At 60.1% G+C, this 19,451-nt stretch overlaps 1 protein-coding gene across 1 annotated transcript in view; it reads left to right on the plus strand.

Annotated features, from left to right (window-relative positions):
* AJAP1 (adherens junctions associated protein 1) overlaps positions 1 to 19,451 on the plus strand; it is a 44,626-nt gene that overhangs the window by 8,724 nt on the left and 16,451 nt on the right. Inside the window, exon 2 of the mRNA XM_074560395.1 lies at positions 8,487 to 9,160. Within this exon, the coding sequence (XP_074416496.1) occupies positions 8,487 to 9,160 (674 nt within the window). The remainder of the gene's footprint in view (positions 1 to 8,486; positions 9,161 to 19,451) is intronic.

Raw genomic sequence — 19,451 nt, forward strand, 5'->3', positions numbered from 1 at the left:
CCTGGTGTCTGTGCCCTCGGCTCCCGGCAGGGAGAGCCCTGCTCCTGACATCCCATGCCATCCCATGCCATCCCATCCCACACCCTTGTGTAGGCTGGAGAAGGAGACCTGATGGTCCTGCAGGAACGCAGCTGTGTCCACAAATGGGTTGTACAGGGGGTGGCAGAGGAAGAAAATCCACGAGCAAAGCAGGGGAACGAGCAACTCCTGCGTGTGTGGCCGCGGGGAAAGCTCACCTTCCACCGAGAGCCCGCGGCCGCATCGAGGAGCTGCTAAACCGAACCGTCATCCTTATTTATTCCGTAGAGCATTAGGGATGATCTCTAAGCTCCCGGTTTAGTGCTCTCGTACATATGTTGCAGTCCCCTCCCTCCAGCAGCTCGGGGTTTTTGCATGGATTTGGAAAAAGGGGGAGGTGTTCCCCGCTCTGCTGGTGGGGGTGGGAGAGGGCAGCCCGGGTCGGTGTGAGCGAGGGAGCGATTTTGTGGCGCACACGAGGTGGTGGAATACACGAGGAGGTTTAGACAGAAGATAAAAAACACCCTAATTTCCTTAGGTTTATGGGATTTTTTTAATATTGCCAAGAGCAGAGCTCAAGGCTGTGACTCTTCAACGAGGTTTTTGGTGGATTTGTAAATCCGAGTAAAACTTCCCGGCAAGTTGTGTCTGAAGTGAAGCTGTTGCGGCTGCCTCATCCCCGGCGCTGCTGCAGGATTCGGGGCGGGGGGGACATGGGTGGGCTGAGCCGGCGGCAGGTGCCAGTTTGGGCTGGGAAGCCCAGCGCTTACAAACCCCCTTTATCCGGCGGGACAAAAGCCGAGTGTTCTTCCCGAGGGGCTGATGAAACGCCCCACTGTCCGGCCCTGCCGCAGTGTTTGCCGGGGGGGAGGTTTGCCGAGCGGCGATGGGGGGAAGCGGCGGCCGCGCTGAGCCTGACGGAGGGGATGCTCCAAGTGGTACCCGGGCGGTGGGGGCTGAGCCGTGTCCCCTGGCAAGCGCTCGGGGCGGTTTGTCGCCCGGCTGGGGCGGGAGGCAGCGTGGCCACCATCCCCTGCCCATAGCGCGTGGGCAGCGCAGGCAGCATGGGCAGCGCAGGCAGCATGGGCAGCGCAGGCAGCGTGCCCAGGCCCTGCCTGTCGAGGGCTGGCAGCTGAAGCCACAGCCCGCTGGGTCTTCCTGGGGGAGCCAGACCGCGCCGGGAGCTCCTTCTGCCGGAGCGGCAGCCGGTGAATCACCGGGTGCCGGTTTTGCCCAGAAATTTGCCGAAGACGTTTCTCAGTCTGAAGGCGCATGCCGGCTTCTGGGCTTCCCACCTCTGGCGCTTTTCAAATCCGATCTGAAATAGTCCCGCAAAAGCGGGGAAAACGCTCTGCAGCAGATGTTGCGTCGCCTTTAGAGCAAGTCGACCTGGGCTGGCGCCTTGGAGGACGTTTGCCCGCTGGCTGCCTTAGCCGGGCTCTCGCACTCGTCCTCAGGCTGGCTGCGGGCGCCGAGCGCCCTTTAGTCCTGTCGGCATCCTTCTAAATGTTTAGGAAATGCGGAATGACCTCGAAACCCAAGGTTGAAGTTTGGCTTGGCAGCGGCCAGGCACTTGGCCGCCGTGGAGCAAACCTGCGTTTGCCTTTGCAGCAATGCCCCGTTGCGCCCGTTTTCCGGGTTTTTCTCCTTTTTTTCCCCTCTTTCCCACGTTGCTCCGCAAGACCGTGCCGCTCCTCGCAGTGTGGGGGGGTCGGGGGGGGCTTTGCCCTTTCCCTGCCAGGGGAAGGACGTGGCCCGGAGGAGAGCGGGGCTCTGCCGCGCCGGGTCTGCTCTCTGACAGCCTTGGCAGGGGCTGCGCCTACCGCATCAGCATATTGGCCATACCGCTGGGTATTAATTATGCCTTCCGCACTCCCGGCTATTCAAATGTTAAAATTGTTTATTTGCAGCTGGGTGAGCTCAAGACAGAGGCAGAAAAGCGAGCAGCTCCCCTCCGCCGCCCTCCTGCCCCCCTCTCCTCCGCGGGATGCAGCTCCCGGGGATGGATCCAGCTCGGCGTTTCTGTCCCGGGGAGGCCCCGCTGCTCCCCCAGCCCCGGCAGACCTTTCCCTGCCTCATTTTCCTGGGGAAACGGGCACCGTCTGCCCGGCCACGGAAGCGTGGTGGTGAGGATTCAGCCCGTTTCACCCTTTGCTGAGTTTCCTCCGTGATCAATCCCATCCCCTCTGCCGCGGGAAGCAGTGTCGGTTTAATTACTTGTGGAGAGAAGGGGGAGAGCAGAGGAACTTAGGACTTGTTTTAAATATCACTTTTATTAGTAGGTAATCCTGAAGCTCAGTTCTGTAATATAGATAGGTAGTGATGTGGCACATTTAATTTACCTCGGTGCTACTGTGTGTCAGCTTTTGTGCCTTAATTCCCAGACCCGGCTTTAAAGAGCTCGGCAGCCATATTTTCTCAAATTTATAATTATCTCGGAAGAAGTCGTGGCTGCAGACGGTGCAGTGAATAGCAAGTTCCTGGTTCCCGCTGGGTCTGGGTTCAGAGCGACTTTTCCCAGGGTAAAACATCGCTTAGGAGAGAGGCGCAGGGCTCGGCGGCGCCCGCGGTCCCACGTCCCTGCTGCCGGCGGAGTGGGATGCGGTGGGCATCCCGCCGGGTTGGTCCATGGGGTCTCCTGCCGGTTCCGTGGCATAGCTCACCACGTGCCTTTTGGCACCCATCCGTGCCGCCCGTGCACGGGAACGTGCAGATTCCTTCCTCCCGGCCCCGGCGAGGGTCCCGTCCCGGCGGGAGCGACGCGGTGATGCTCTTATTTCCATGGCGATGGCTGGTGGTGTCACAACAAAGGACAGTCGCTGCACTGCAGGGATCGTCGCACACGGGAGCGGGGCTGAGAGCGGCTGCGGCAGGGCCGGGGCTGCAGTCCCCACCTCGGCCAGGACACGCGATTGCGGGCCAAGTATCTGCCACCGCCGCTGAAACCTTCCCCTCCGCCTCTTGCTCCAGCGTGGAAGTCACCCGCCGAGGAGCAGCCGCCTCGCTCTTTGTCCGTACGAAGCCGGCGGGTTCCTGCACATGCTCCCATAACACGTCGTGCTCCGAATGCCTTTGTAGGACACGCAGCCACGCTGCCAAGGATGCTTTCCCAAGAGCGTGGCGCCCGCTTTCCCGCCGCATCTTGCCTGGGACCAGCATCGTCGCCCCATCCCTCCGGCCAGGGCTCCCGCTCCAGGAGTTCGCAGGAATATTTTTGTCTCGGTCTCGCTTGGCGTTTGGAGATATGAAACGCTCAGAGTTCGTAAATCATCCCAACAAGGACATAACCTTGATTCCCTGTGCAATACCAATAGATTACCTAACAGGAGGCATGAAATGGAAGAATGGCTCCATTTGTATAATTCTGCATTAAAAAACAGCCTATTCTGCATTTAGTGCTGGCTGTGAAGTGTCTCCACAGCCAGGGGAGAAAAGGGCCGGTGGTGGAGAGCAAACAAGTACCTTATGAAAGGGCCGTAAATAGGCCCCTGTTGCCGTTCCTCGCCTGGGGCTCGCACCGGGGGGAGCCTCAAAGGGAGGGGGGGGGGTTTGTGCGGACCGAGCTGCTGGCGGTTTGTGTTCCGCAGTTTGTCAGAGCCGCTCGGTGGCCACGATCCCAGTTAATTGCTGGGACAGATTACCCAGCCCCGGGGATTTCTGGGCGCGCAGCGGTCGCCTGGTTTTGCAGCCGCTGGATTAACCCGCGTCCTGCCCGCAGCGTTGGGGCTTGCCAACGCAGCCGCCGTCCTCCCGGGGTCCCCGGCACCGGGGCAGAGGTGTTTCCCCCCGGCCACGAGCACCTCCTCTGCTGCACCCGCCATGGTGGGTCTTCTGTTTCCCTTCCCACGTGTCTGCGAGTGACAACGGCCCATTTCCAAGGCAGCATCCCCCAGTGGCACTGGGCATCGCAGCCTCCGGAGCTGCGTGGATTAAAAACCCGGGCGTTGTGGGGAGGCGGCAGCTTCTCTGGAAGCTCTGGCTCTCGCCGGGACACAGCAGAGAGGGCGGGAGAAGTAGCCTGGCACAAGAGTGAGGTGGCACCGAGCCAGGGACCGGCACTGGGACGCCACCAGCCCTGGGCTCGGGTGGGGGTCTCGCTGCCATCGTGCTGCCAGACCCCGTGCCGCCACCGCTGCCTCTGCCCTGGGGGTGCTCATGCTGCCTCTGCGGGTAGAAATGCAAAATAACGTGCGTGGAGGGTGGCAGAAGAGGGTTTTTTCCTCCGTTTGCCCTGACTGCTCTCATCTTTTGTCTGTCCATCACTTTTCCTATGGATTTCCGTCCGACTTCCACGCCGCGCTGCTCTGCCAGCGCACCCAGCTCCGTCGTTTCCAAAGCACTGAGCAGCCCTCGGTGCTCCGTTTCGCTTTGGGCACGTGGTGTAGTCGATGCGAGCAGCACGTTGTGCTCGTGCCGCAGCGCCGGGGCCTTGCAGGGTCCATGTCTGCGCGGCCGCAGCCCCGGGGCAATGGGCCCGGGTGATGCCGGGGGGGCGGCGGGTCTGGGTTCACGGCGGGACACGGGTCGAGGGCACCCGGGGCTGCCTTTCCCAGGCTGCCGCTTCACCTGTTTATAAGGTGATCCCAGGACAGAGGTAATCTCGCCTTTCCAGCTCTGCAGCGATCGAGAGCACTAATTACCAGAGCGCCTCTCTTGCCTGGGCGTGCTCCTCAAAACGCTCGGGGGCTTCTGGCTGTGCATGAAGCTTCATCAGGGTGGAAGGGATTCGGTCATACCGGCTTTCCTGGTGGGAAGAGCCGTGTTGCTGCTGCCCGTGAGGCCGGAGGAGCCCGGCAGCATCGCCCCGTACCGGCCCTGGACATGGAAAAGCCCTGGCAGCATCTTCCCGACCAGCAGTGGGCACGGTGAGCTCGCGTCCTTCAGCCTCCTTCCAATTAATCTCTCTCTTAAGTGTCAGCTTCCCTCCTCTTCAAAGCAAACGGCTGCGTCTGAAAGGGTTTGGGGAAGGGTTTTCATCCTGGGGAGAGCTCTGAGCCGTGTCGCGCGCGGTGGGGAGGCTGCGGCGGCTCCGTCTGGAGCACCTTCGGCGCCCGTAACTCCATCGCCTTTGAAGCAGATTGGCTCGGTTGGGCTCAGCAAAGCAACCCTGGAGCGCGTAACGCGCTCGATCCCTGTCATTATCTGGGTAGTTTCCTTGAAATCTGCTTTTGTGCTTCTCACCACGCGCAGGTAAATATTTGTGGGAGTCCCCGTAGTGTGCGCGGATGCGGCCGCCTCGCCAGCCGTTGAGCCGTGGGAGCGGATTGTGGTTCGCAGGAGCAAAGGCTTCGGATGAGGAGGGCGAGGAAGGGATTCCATCTTCTCAAACATCTCCACTGCTCGTTTCTTTTTTTTTAACCCAATTTCAGAGTTTTGTTGAATTTTTCCTTGAGTTTGAGAAACTATTTGGGGATAACGCTCCCCTTCACCCCCAAGGTGGGAAAAGAAAGAGGATGAAAATTGCCCGTGCTCGCCCCATCTCTCTTTGCAATGGGAAAGAAGTTGCGTGTGTGTGGCGGGGGAGTCCTGAATAACCAAAACCCTGATTTCCAGAGGGTTCAGCGAGCGGCACGTCCTGCCGACCCGCTGCATCGCCCCAGCCAGGGCCGGGTCTGTGCCCCGGCACCGAGGCAGGCGGGTGCTATGTGCATGGCCGACCGATGCGTCCCCTTCCCTACGACAGAAGCCCCCCTCTGAGGGCGGTTGGTGAGTTATCCCGTGCACTGAGGGCTGTGGAGGTTCCTCTGGGCTCTGCTCTCCGGCCGGTGGGACGCAGCTGGTGCAGTTGGAGGCGGGTTTGTGCCGTTTGATGTCTCAGCAAAGCCCAGGCGTCCTCCCAGCAGCGGTGACTCCGCTCCTGCCTCCCGCGAGGCGAGCAGATGCTCTCCTGCCTGTTTTGGCGATGGGGAGCGGAGGCGTGGGGAGCCCCCAGGGACAGCGTGCCTTTGGGGGGCCAGCCTGGGTTTGTTTGGGGCAAGAAGAAGGTGGCAGGACCTCCGGGCTGGCCGTGTCCCCGCTCCCTGGGCCGCCCTTGGGACACGTCTCCCTGGGTGCCCGCTTTGTCGGGGTGCTCAGGGGTGGCAGGGGGAGGGAAGGGGGGGGGTCCTGGGGCGGCTTCGGGGCCCCTGGGTACCACCAGCCCCGCCACGCGCTGCCGCATCCCCGCCGCCGCGCCCAGCACATCGCGCTGCGTTGCCTAGACAACGGCAACTCCTACACGCTGCTATTTATTCTGAAGGACACTTGCTCTTATCTGTCGTTTGCAAAGCCCTCAAAAGATTGCATGCCACTCAGAATTCCTCTGAGGTAACCGGACTCGCCGCTCCCGTCCCTAAAGCCGCCTCCTGGGGACGTGCCAGCCAGCGGGGTGGCCGGGAGGACGCGCCTTGGGTGACAGCCCCGTGGCTGATATGGCTGGAAGGGACGCAGGCGGGAGGGTGACCCCCGCCGTCCCTGGGGCAGGACGGGGAGCTGCCGGGGGCTCCGCCTGCCTTCAGCTGCCCCGTGCGAGCTGCGGGCGTCCCCCACCGTGTCCCTTCCCATCCCCAGAGGCTCCGACCTGGGGTGCGATGCCAGGAGCCAGGGACACCCCTGTCTGGGGGTGTCACCAGGGAACAGCCTTCCTGCTGTGGTGGCCTGACGCTGGGGGTTGTGCGTTGCGGTTGTTGCGTTTTCCCCCGCGTCCCCCCGGTGCGGCAGGGAGCAAGGCAGCGATGCTCGGGCACGTCCCATGCGGGAGCAAACCCCCCTGAGCTGGGGCAGCCCGAGCTTGAGAACGTCACCAGCAAGCAGGAGGCAGTGGGAAGAAAAAAAATGGGAATTTTGGGAAAAATCTGTTTTTCCTGCAAGCTCCAATCCCGAGTAGCGAGGACTGGCATTTTTGTCTTTTGGCAGCAGCTGGGCTGGGCCGGGCGCGTCTTCCCTCGCCTCCTGCGCCACGTGCGCCGCTGGCTCGCCGAGGGCCGGGCCAGGGTCTGGGTGCCAGAGGTGGCCCCTGGAGCGAGCGTGGTGCCGGGGTGGTGCCCAGCACCTCTCCTTCCTTGCAAGGAGACGTTTCGATGACGTTAGGGAGCGGGGCAGAGGCTGACATGGAGCCTGACGCGCCGCTGGAGTGAACGTGAGCCTTGCGAAGGCGAGTTGGTGTTCCACGCTCCCGCTGGAAGCCCGAGCTCCGGACTCCTCACCGGGGTGCTGCCTGCGGCAGCGCCGATGCTCGGCAGGTGGGGGATGCTCTCGGTGCTGCCCCCGCGGCACCGCCACCGCTCTGCCAGCCTCTAAAAAAAAAAACCCCACCGACAACATGTTTTGGGTGGTTGGGGTTTTTTGCAGCCTTGAAATCCTTCCTCCCCCAGCCTGAACTATTTTGGTTTATGTTGTCTGTTTCTGGCTCTTCCCTTTCTCCTTCTGCGCGCTTTCCCTGCGTCGCCTTGTTCCTCCCCAAAATAAATGCTGTTACGCTTTGAAAAAATACCCAATTAGGAAAAAAAAAAAAAAAAGAGATCCTCTGAGCAGAAAAAGACTGTGCCTGGGAGTATCCAGGTCAGCTCCTTTAGCTTCATTTGCTCACGCATGGAGGGAGTGTACAAATGCTTCTGTCAACCAGATGCACATTTTGTTGTGCTACCAAGGACTTTACGGGGCGCAGCGCTGCGGAGGATTAGTCTATTTAGCCATATAAAGCTCTCATTAACTCCTGCTGAGTTCGACAAAAGTCTTTCTTGTGTAAAAGCTGAATAAAATGGTGTAAAGATTTTGGGCTTTGGCCTAATGATTTTTTTTTTTCCCCCTAAAAGAAAACCCCAAAAACTCCGACAAGAAAAATTTGTGTATCAGGCGTTTTCTTACCGTGAAGCGCTGTGCTTTATGTGGGGTCGCATCTCAGGGGAAGATGCGAGTGGGACAGGACCTTGCAAGGTGCGATGCCACGGAGGAAGGGAGAGGCTTTGATGTGACCTGACCTGGTGGAGGCACGTCACGTCAAGGCAAAATTGTAAATACTGAGGCTGCTGACAGTGCAGCGTGATTTCGGAAAGCTGGGGCCGGGGGCCGGGGTCCCCAATGCCCTGGTGACATGGAGACGCGGAACAAAGGCTCTCGCTGCTGGCTGCTCCTGCCACCCGCAGTAGATATTTCATCTAAAAGGGCCGAGTTTGGGTAGCACAGACACTGGCACTTCGCAGTAAAACCCGTCCTCGAGGCATTCATGGCAGTCGCGGATCAACTGAGAAGCAGCAAAGTCCTGGTTTTGGATGGGGGTCCTTGTTGTGCCCCCTTTGTGGTGATGGGTTGGCGGTGGGGGCTGCGGGGCACCCTGCGGTGCCGTTTTGGGGGGCCCTGTTGGGAGCATGGGGGGAGGACGATGGCACGGCTTTCCCGTGCTGCCGGGGGGGGGTGTTTCGGGTGGCCGGGCTTGGGGAGCCCTTGTGTTGCCCCTCTGCCTTTCTAACACAGTCGCTGTCTGTCCGCAGGTCAGGTTGCCCGCTCGGAAGCCATGCTTGGATTTTAATAGCCATGTTCCACCTAGCCATGGACCTCGCCAGCTGCCAGCCCCCTGCCAGCGGGGCCGGGGGGAGGCTGTCGCCGCGGCCGGCGCTCCGGCACAGACTGTCCCGCGGCGCGCTGTGGGGCGCGGGGAGCGGGGAGGAGCTGCGGCGCCCCGGCCCCCCCTGGACCTGCGCCCCCGCGACCCCCCCGCAGAGACCCCGCTCCCGCCGGCCGCCCCCCGCCGCCCCGCTGCCCGCCGGCCGCTCCCCGCGACGGCCCCGCTCCCGGAGGGGCCGGCGGCACCTGCGCGGCCGCGGCTTTGCCCCACGGGACGGGCGTCCCACGGCGCTGCCCGAGGTCATCGTCTGGGGCCCCACGGGCGAGGAGGACTCCCTGGAGAGCAGCACGCTGCCCGGCGCCTTCGCCACCACCACCGCCACCACCGCCGCCGCTGCCACCACCACCACCACCACCACCACTGCCGCCACCACCGCCGCCGCCACGCCGCCCCGCGCGCCCCCCAGCACCCCGGCGCCCGCCCCCGGCGGCGACGCGCCCCGCAGCAGCCCCGGCCGCACCAGCACCGCCGAGCCGGCCGCCGGGCACAGCAGCGGGGGCAAGGATGCTCGCCCACCCCGCGGACTGGGAGACAGCACAGGTAGGGCCTGCCGGGGGGCCGGGGCGGCCGTCGGGAGGGCTGGGGGGTCCTGGGACGGAGCGGTGACTGCGGCACGAGTTTCCCCGGTGGCGGCGTTGCCCGGGACTGGAAAAAAGCGTGTGATGTTGAACGAGAGCGCTCGGGAGGCGAGCGGCAGCTCTGATTCATCGCGTTTATCGGAGGTGTTTTCCAGTGGCTCGCTGTGTTTTTCCCATTAGCAGCATCCATCCGTCCCAGCTCCCCTCATCGTATTTAGCACGGCGCTCGGGCAGGGCGGTGCGTTCCCCCAGCGCCGTCTGCGGCATGGACATGGATGGGAAAGCTGCTTCCCATTTATTTCAAATTATATTTGTTATTGCTAGTATTAAACTGTGGGGTACCGTTGTATAGTTTACAGAATTTATTCACTGCGCATCGACTGCTTTTAGCCCACAGTGATTTTCTAGTTGAATCAAAAAAGAATTTTAAGGCCTAATCTTAATCCCAATTAGTTTATCTCGCCTGCCCTGCTTGGCGGCAAGAGACAAGCCAACCATAATGTTGTCCCTGTCTTAAAGGAGTTATTTATAGCGGCAAAAAAAATCCCAACCTACACACCTTTTGAAAACACGCTGGAATTGGCTGGGTAAATTAGCGAGGGAGTGTCGATAACGACTGCCGGCATGAGCTGCACGCTGCGTCACACGTGGGATGAGATCTTCAGCCTTATCTCCCCAGACCCGTCACGGTCGTCGCCTCCGGCCTCGGTGGCATCGTGGGGTCCGGTGGGAGCTGGCTGCGGCAGCCCGTTGGCCGGCTCCGTTTGCGGCACGTGGGAGGATGGCCCCGGGCATGTGCTGTGGGACGCCTCGTTTAGGCGAGGATGAGGCAGTGATGCTGCCCGCGTTCCTGATGGTGATGCTGCCCACGTTCCCGCCCGTGCTGCCCGCCTTCCCGCCGCTGCTCTGCCGCCGCTGCCATCCCCAGCCGGCAGAGCCACAGCCGCCGCCGTCCCCGTCAGCATCCCGAGGGGCCACGGCTTTAATCTGCCGGTTCTTAGCTCTCATTAGGGGCTTTTTCCGGGATGGGAGTTTTTGCTAATTAGCTTCTTTTCGCCGAGTGGTGAATACGATAAACTCCTTCCCGGGGCTAAAGGACCTTTTTAATTTTGGCCCGTCCACCCTAAATTGAAAAGCGCCTGAGCTCCAGATCCGCTTTTCCTGACGGTGACGGGTGCCCGGGAGATCCCTGGCACGCTCCCGGCGGGTCGTGCCGAGCCCCTGCAGCTCCTGGGGACCAGCGTGCCGGGAGCCCAGCCGTCCCAAAGCACCGGCCGAGCCCGCGCCGGTGTTGCTGGCGATGCGCCCGTGCCAGGCTGTGCATTTCTCACGCCCGGCTCCTCTCTGTTGTATAAGCCTTAGCGGCTGGAAGCGTTTGTTCTCTGCTGGGAAAAACATATGGCTACAAATGAGGATGAGGTAACTCGTCTGTACTTCTTATTTGCCTCAGCGAGCATCGCAAGCCCTCGTCCTGCGCGGCGCCGCGGTGCTGGGAGGCTGGGCAGGGAGGATGCTGCTCGCCCGGCTTGCGGTCCCTCAGCTCAGCCCGGCAGCAGCCCAGGGTCAGGGTGGTCCCCAAGGGAGCTGGGGCCACCCCCAGCGCTGGCAGAGTCACCCCAGGGCTCCTGCGCTCCCCGGCGCATCATGGCACCGCCATTCCCAATGGATTGGGTGGTGCTGTGGGGCTAACGAAGGTCCTGCATTCCCCGCCATGCCCTCGCTTCCCTCCGGGCATGGCTGGAGAAGGACTTGCTTCTGGGTGCCTGGGTCTCGCTCCTGGGCGCCCAGTGATGCTGGGGGACCGTGGGGGTCCCCGGGGCACACGTGGGGTGGGGGCACTTCAGCAGAGGCAGCGGCACTCGCTTGGGCGGGCCTGAAAGCGATCCTGCTCAGGGAGATCTTCCTCTCGCCCGGCTCCTCCGCGCTGGAAAACGAGAGGGGGAAAAAAAAGCCAGAAACGACGTCTCCGTGAGTCACGAGCAGCAAAAACAAGCCTAAAAAAGATAGCAGATACTCTGCGGGTGGGCAGGAGGGAAGGCAGACGGGTGGTCGCTTGCAGCACCCAGAAAGACGGGGGGGAGCTGGTGGGTGCCGCCGGCGGGGGGGTGCTGTGGGTAACCCCCAGCCCAGGTGTGTTTGTCCCGGTGCCACCTCTGCCCGCCCGGCGCCTGGCGGAGTGCTGATGGCAGTCAGATGGGGACGCAATATGTTCACCCAGGCGTAGTTTATGCTTATGCTTTTCAAAAACGTGCTTCCTTTTTTCGGGGGCTGTCATAATCATTTTTACGGCGGAGCACAGGAAGAGAGAAATAATTAAAACTCCAGCGTGCTGCAAGAGGCGAGGGCTGGAAGGGGCCTGATGCTGCCCGTGCGGGCTGGGCTCTGCCGCCCAGGCAGAGCATCCTCCTGTACCGCGGGCTCAGCCAAAATAAAGAAGAAAAGAGGAGAATGAATCAGAGACTGTCAGGGCGAAGGCATGAATTGCGCTGGCTGGGTTGTCTGAGGCTCTCCTTTCAGTATTATTAGAATAAAGCCGTCTTTAATTAAACCTTTAAGTGCTTTATAAGGCAGAAGACTTTATGTGTCGTCTGCTGCTCTTAATGGTGGTTTGATCGCCGGTACGCAGCGCGGTTGGCGTGGTGCTGTGCGAGCAGCGTGCTGGGGGGGAGCGGGGCTGCAGGGGCACCCCCCGGGCACTCCATCCCTAGGGATGGGGGTCGGGATGGCCGTCTGGGGGGCTCCTGGGTGGAGGCGAGGGGCTGTGTGGGTGTTGGCACGGGCACTGCCGTGCCGAAGCTCCATCCCACCCTCCGCTCCATCCCTGCCGCCGGCCAGGAGCGTATCGGGAATAAATAATAATAGAGAGACATTCTCTTCCCCGCTGGGGGGGTGACTCTGCCTTCAGAAAGGGGGTTCAGGAGAGGGGGCCGCTGGATGCGAGGAGATAGCGGATGCAAAAGGCTTCAAAGGAATTAATTAAAGATAAAATGTGTTTAAAAGAAGACCCCGGGCGGTCGGGATGGAGCCGCCGCTTTGATCTGCCGTGCCAGGGCATGGGGAGCCGCCGCCACGGGGGGCCGGAGAGGAGGGAATGGGGCTGGACGGCATCCCCGGGGCCAGCACCCCCCGTCGCCTGTCCCCCAGGGTCCCGAAGGATCCCGTGTGGGGCCGTGCGTCGGCTGCGGTGTTCCCTGAGGATGGAGAAGGATGGCTGAAGCAGGGGGTGAGCGCGGCCGTGAGCTGAGCTCTCTCCGGCGAGGGAGAGGGACTCGTTTCTCCCCGGGATTAGCAGATGCCGTGCGTGCCTGTGTGCCTTCACCCACGTGTGTCTAAACGAGCCAGAAACGCTCCTCTGCTGCTCTCAGAAGTATTTATTGCTCGGTGATATTTGCTGTAACACCTGAGAAGATAAGTCTCAGTGTCTTTAGCATAAGCCTCTAGGATCTTCGTTCTTGGCAAGGATATTTCTCAGCAGCAGCAGCAGGATATTCTCCTCCTTTCATCAGCCCAACGCAAAATACCAGGAGGTTTCCAGGAACCTTGGTGGTGTTTTTTCTGCTGAAGAGCTGCATTTTCACTTCAGGATGAGTAATGCTCGCCTGGGCTGGGTTTCGGAGCTGATTGCCCTGATTTACCAAGTGGAAAACCAAGGGGCTTTGCCGGCCGGAGCTCTGCTTTGGAGGCCGGAGCGGGGCTCGGAGGAGCAGCCCCGCGGCGGGTTCCCAGCCGATGAACCGGCTTTGCGCCGGAGCGAGGTTTTTCACGAAGACTCCTGCCATATCTCCTCCCCTCTATCTAACCCTTCTGTTTTTAGTAAATTACTTTTCTTACAAGCTATTAAGCGGCGGTAGGGTTCGTGTTACGGCGAAGTCTGGCTGATCCCCCCCGGGAGAGGCCGTTTGTGGCTGGGGTTGCAGCAGAACGGCCACACAACGCTCCTGATTGAATTTTTCTGTCGGAAAGCAGCTTTATCGACTGGATGAGGCTTCCGGGGGTGAGATGCGTTTTCTGACGGCTGGGGAAGCTGTAAGGCCTCCCGAGTCCAGCCGGGTTTCCCCTGCCCCTCCGCGAAGCTTGGGAGCAGGTGGAGGTGTGCCGGTGCCCGGGGTGTGCGGGAGCCGAGGAAGGGATGGGGATGGGATGCTGAGCCCCACGTGGCAGGTGGGGTCCCCCCGAGCGGAGCAGAGGGGCAGAATCCCCCCCTCGCCCTGCTGCCCACGCTGCTGGGGATGCAGCCCAGGCTGCGGGGGGTTTCTGGGCTGCCAGCGCACGTTGCTGGTTCTTCTTGAGCTTCTCACTCCCTAACACCCCCAAATCCTTCTCATCAGGGCTGTTCTCAATCCGTTCTCCGCCCAGCCTGGAGTTGTGCTTGGCATTGCCCTGACCCAGGTGCAGGACCCTGCACTTGGCCTGGTTGAACTTCATGAGGTTGGCAAGGCCCCACCTCAAGCCTCTCCCGGTCCCTCTGGATGGCATCCCTTCCCTTGGTGTCATCGGCAAACTTGCTGAGGGTGCGCTCGATCCCGTTGTCCATGTCGCCAACAAAGATGTTAAACAGCACCGGTCCCAGTACCAATCCCTGAGGAACGCCACTCGGCACTGGTTGCCGCTTGGACATTGAGCCGTTGAAGAAAACTCTTTGAGCGTGACCATGGCCAGGAACAATCGCCACGGCAACTATTCCATCTGTGTTTTCATCGTTTCCCTCTCTGTAAGCTCTTCAGCCGCTCCCAGAAGCCGGTTTCTTTTCAATGCTCGTTACCGGGAGCCGGTTTGGGATGGTCTCTGCCCGGCTAGAGGCGACACTTTGGTTGAGGAGCGAGAGGGAGAGGCGTTAGGGCCTGACCCTGCACGTGCCGGTCCTGCTGTCCTGGCTTATTTAAGAGATTTACCCTCTTTTGGCATTCGGAGTCAAACTGGGAGCTGCGGGAAGGCGGAGGGGAAAGGACCAAGGCAGGAATCCCGTGCGCGGGCATGGGCTCGGGGGCTCCGTCGCTGCCCTCCTGGCCAGGGCGTAGCAGGTATCCGGGGCCTCTCTTGGTTTCCTACCGCTAAGGGTGACTCAAGATTATACTCTGCAAAATGAAATGGAGCTGTTTTTTCCTTTTTTAATTTTATGCAGCTTAGAGGCCTTGACGGGGGTCTTCAAAGAGTTGCGGCTCGTAGCTGTTTTTATTGGGAAAATGAAAAATACGGTCTCCCTAACCAGAGCTGTTGAAATAAAGGCCTTGGGGGATAGAGGTTCTCTTTGTTTTTAATTAAGAGCTTATATCTCCTGTTCGCTGCCATTGCGCACTTCTGCAGTAGCAAGACATTAGTCTCGAATGGATTTTCTCATGGAATTAATTCTGTTGATGCAGAGCTGTCCGGGAGCCGTTTCAAAAGGTGGCCAGAAAGGCCAAAACCCAGCACTTTCATCTCGGTGGCAAATATATGGTCTTTAAAATAACATTAAAAAAAAATATCCCTGGCGTTTGCTTGCTTTGAGAAAATTGGGTTTTTCCTTGGACTTGGGGAATTTGGAGTCACATTTTGCGGGTTTTTGCCCGGCCGGTGCCTGTGGGGATGCTGGGGCTGGGTCCCGCCGCCGGAGGGGACAACGAGTCCCTGGCGAGAGCGGAGCGCGCTCGGACGGCGCGAGAGTGGAAAATCCCAGCAATATTTCAGCATTTCCAAAGGTTCAAAGAGCGCTTTTGAAGAGCTTTCCCTCCTGGCAGGCGACACATTAAATTCTGCTGCACTAGCAGAAGCGCAGGGGTTTGGACACACTTTCAATTCCATTAAATACTTCTCCTGTAATTACCCTCGAGTTAAATGGTCACTGCGTCAAATTGCCTAGTAAAAGCCTTGTAAGAGGGAGCCGCTCGCAGCCCCTCGCAGAGATGAGGCATTTCCAGCTGCCGGGGCCGGGGCGGGCGATCCCTCCCCATCCCAGGAACCAGCCTCTGCCCTTCCCGCGGCCTGGTTCCTCGCTGGTTATTAACGTGTAATTAAGTGACCGCCGGGCCCTGTAACTTGCTGGGATCGGAGCTTTGCCGTGGGATGTGTTGGCCGCGGAGATGAGCCAACAAACCCGAGCCATGGTAATTCCTTCCTCCAGCTCCTTCCCTGCTGCCTGCCCCACGTCTGGGGGGCACAGGCTTTCCCTGAGAGTTACAGGCTCGGCAGGCGGCTTCCTGCGCCCGAGGAGGAGGAGGGTAATTTTGCTTTATGAGCTATTGATTTTATCCTCCAGGTCCCTCTCCTCCAGACAGATTGGGCTCCTAGGGCCGTGTTTGAAATAATGCTTTGCTCTCTGCAGCCATCTCTCTTTCATCTCGCCTCTCCCCCCCCGGTGGTGCACGTCCCTCGCGGGATGTTCCCCTCTCCCAGGATGCTCCATCCATTAACACCTCCTCTTGCAGATCGGATATTTCTGTTCGACTGTACTCCGTATGGTTCTATGTATTTCTTTGAAGGCCTAGAGGAAAGGATCTGATGTATTTGCAAAGTCAGAATGGAGACCTGTTAGTCTTTTCGCAGCGTAGCTGGGTAGCTGTAGGGCTTCCCAGGGAATCATCCCAGCTACCATCCAGTGCCTTTCCCTCTTTCCGTCACTGCCGTGGTTAATGCGGTTGGGAAAAACATTTCCCATCCCCTTGAAATCCCCCCGGGCTCTGGTGCAGAATTAATATGCGATGCAAAGGAACTTTCTTCTGTGCCGGTACATATGGCAACTTATGTATGTGATGGAGTCTAAAATTATCCAGCCCTTCTTAAAATCCATGTGTCCTGCTCCCAAGAGCTGCCATCCTTCCCAGCGCTCAGCCACCTGCAATCTGTTCTGCCTGCGCGTTTCCCATTATGTAAGTGCAAGGATTAATTGCATCGTTAGGTCCTCCCGTGTCCCTGCCGCCGCTCCCGTCTTTGCAGAAGGTCTCATTTCTGACGCCGCTTCTGTTTTCAAAGGAATCGGGCACTGGGCTGGGTTTTATTTTATTTTTAGAGTCTTTCCTTTTATCTTTTTCGGCGGTGTCCCACTGGGAGCTGCTCCAAGATTGACGGGAAGGATGCGGCTGGGGTGGGCGTCCAAAGGCACTGAAGCACCGGGGTGGGCGCCGGCGGGGGACTGGGGGCTGCCCCCCTCGGGTCTGTCGGGACATGGCTCCTGTCACGACAGCCGTCCTCCAGGGACCCAAAGCGCAGGGCCAGAAGTCATTTTCCGTGCCTTGCCTTCGGCCGGTGGGCTGCCGGGGGGAGGTGGGAAGCCTTGTGGCATTTTCTCCCTGAATTCCCATGGGAAATGAAAGCCGGGGGCAGAGCAGCCGAGGAGCCGTAGTGTGGCTGTGGCTCCCCAGTCTCTCCTGGGTGCTGGGTGTCGCTTCGGAGCCCCCGCAGCCCGCAGAGCCATCAACGGGTTCTGCAAAGCCCTGCCAGGTCTGCTCCCCGGGGGCACGAAGCCCATCGGCTGCTCCCTGGCGTCAGACCCCCCGGAGCTGGAGCTGGGGGACGGGTCCCCCCGTCCTCTGCCACCGCCGTCCCCAGCCCCGGCGTTCGCCTGCCCCGACCCGCTCTTTGTTCTGGCAGCTGCTGGTGCCAGCCGCTCTCCCGAGGAGCCTTGTCACAGCCTGTATGAACCAATTGAAGTGTAATTGGGAGTAAATGGAGGAAATGGGTCATTTGCAAAACAGGTGCTTGAGTCGAGGGAGGAAAATAACCCTGACGCATCCCATCGCATCCCATCCCGCTGCGCTCGGCGTCGCCGGGGCACAGGAGGGGGAGCAGCCGTCCGTCTGTCCGTCCCATGGCTCCCTGGGGAGGGAGCCTGCGCCGGGGAGCAGAGGAAGAGCCCCAAAACACGCGGGGTTTGCAGCATTCTGCACCTCTCTCTGTTCTGGTGGGGCTCTTGCCTTCTGCCGGCTCGGCGCTGGGAGTGTGCCAGGATCCAAAGTCGGCATTCCAGAAGTGCTGGCCTTTGGCAAGTTATTTCTCCTCGGTCCTGCCTCTAGAAAACCCCTTCCCTGGCGATGTCCGTGGTGGCTGACATCTGCCACCGCCTCCCGCTCCAGACCACGTCCTGTCCTTAAAGCCAGCTGGGATCCCTGCTCTTTTCTCCAGCCCTTCTCCCAGATCTCCCCCAGAGCGTGTCGGCTGGCAAAGCACAATAATGACTAGAAGGCGGTGGATACGTGCTTCCTTCCAGAAACCCTTCTGCTCTTATGTTGGCGGTGAGTGCCATCGCTGCCCGCCCCTTCGCACCGGTCCTTCCCGAGCAGCTCCCTCCCGGCAGCCCGCTGTCGGCTCTGGAGCCGGGAGCGAATCCTTCCCCGCGAGCCATCGCTCCCCCAGTGCCTGGCACCGGGCGTGCTTTGGTGAATCAGACCTGCCGAAGGTGACCTTGGCTTTATTATATTAAACTGCCAAGACTCACGCTTCCGAGCATTTGATTTACGCCCGGGATGCATCCTGGCAGCAAAGTCCATGGCGCTTCCTAAAAAGATGTCGCTGCTGACTGCTCGCGGTGCTCAAAATGTGGGGTTTTATGGGTCTCCGCATCCCGAGAAGGGATCCGCACCTCCTTCCCGGGGCTGCTGGCGGCAGCGAAGCCTGGCTCCTGCAGCCTGGGCAGCACGGTAACGCCAGTTGGTGGTGGATCCTGAGCAGGGATGCTCGGGCGGCGAGGTGTGGCGCTGAGGCAGGCGTGCTGCGAGCAGGGCTAATGAAAGCCAGGGTAGCCCTCAAGCCGTGGTGTGGTGCGTGCTTGTGCTCCCGAAAGCTGGGAGGCTGCTTTGGAGGGGGCCATCCAAAGGTGATGTCATCTCTTGCTGTGATGTCTTCATGTGATGTCATCTCCGCGTGCGCCTGCACTGAGCAGCTCCCATCTCCCCTCTCGGCAGCCTTGCACGGCTTTTCTCCCGCTCTTACCCAGGCCAGAAGCGTTTTCCGTCGTGTTTCTGGGGGTTGGATTTGGAGGTGCGTGGGCTGGGAGGCGTGGAACGCTGCACGCCTGGGAGGAGGCAGCTTGGTCCAGCTCCAGCAGCGATTCTCCTGGGATGAGTGCTGTCGGCAGCGTGGGCAGGGACCGAAACCCCCGGGGCGTGGGGGTGAGCAGGGGCAGGCGAGATCACAAGTTTCAAGGGAGTCAAAATTTTTGTCCTTCGAGAGAAGGCAGCGGAGCAGCCGGCACGATCCGTGCGTTAAAATACCACCGATAAATCTCGTCTGGCCTAATTACCCAGCCTGGGGCTGGGGCTGCCGCTCAGAGTCTCACACGAGCCTGCCGTGAGGATGTGTGTGCGTACGGCTGCTGCGGCCGGTTCACTGCCCTCCTCCTCCCCGACCTGCAGCTGGAGCAGCCCCGCCAGCATCCCTGTCTCCACCAGCATCCCTGGCTCTGCCGGCATCCCTGTCTCCAGCAGCATCCCCCTCTCCACCAGCATCCCCGGCCCCACCAGCATCCCCATCTCTGCCAGCATCCCTGGCTCTGCCGACATTGCCGGGCCCATCAGCATCCCTGGCTCTGCCGACATTCCTGTCTCCACCAGCATCCCTGGCTCTGCCGGCATCCCTGGCTCTGCCGGCATCCCTGTCTCCAGCAGCATCCCCGGCCCCGACAGCATCCCCCTCTCCACCAGCATCCCCGGCCCCACCAGCATCCCCGTCTCTGCCAGCATCCCTGGCTCTGCCGACATTCCCGTCTCCGCCAGCATCCCTGGTGCCGCCAGCATCCCTGTCTCCAGCTGAGCACGGCAGCCCTTGGGTGGGAAGAAGCAGCAATTTCCTTGCCACACGCTCCCGCACAAGCTGGGAGCTCTACGCATGCATTGCACAGGTGCACATATATATATATATAAAAAACCACTCATTTTCCTGTCGTGCTAACACTTATTTATTTATTAAAAATACCATCCATCAGGAGCTGCAACATCTGCTTGTGAAAAATAGCACATCCTTGGGCTGCAGCCAGGAAAATCATTTCATTACGAAATTGCAACTGTAAAGCGGCACAAAATCGCAAACATACTGTACATTGAGATGCTTTTGTTTCCAAACTGCTCATTAGGAATGATACACGAGCCAAAATTATACCCTGTGTAAGGTGAATTACGAGAAAATGAGCCCACCCGACCTTCTAAGTGAGCAGCAGTTAGTGCGGTAATTATTATCTCTGGTTAATCCTGCACCCACTGCAAGGCTGCGCTCAAGTTTCCCTTTCCGTCCCGGAGGGGATACGTCTTCACATCTCTTCCGTTCTTCGTGCCTAATTCGGGCTG

Source organism: Larus michahellis, chromosome 16 (assembly GCF_964199755.1).
Source record: "Larus michahellis chromosome 16, bLarMic1.1, whole genome shotgun sequence".
Lineage (NCBI taxonomy): Eukaryota > Metazoa > Chordata > Aves > Charadriiformes > Laridae > Larus > Larus michahellis.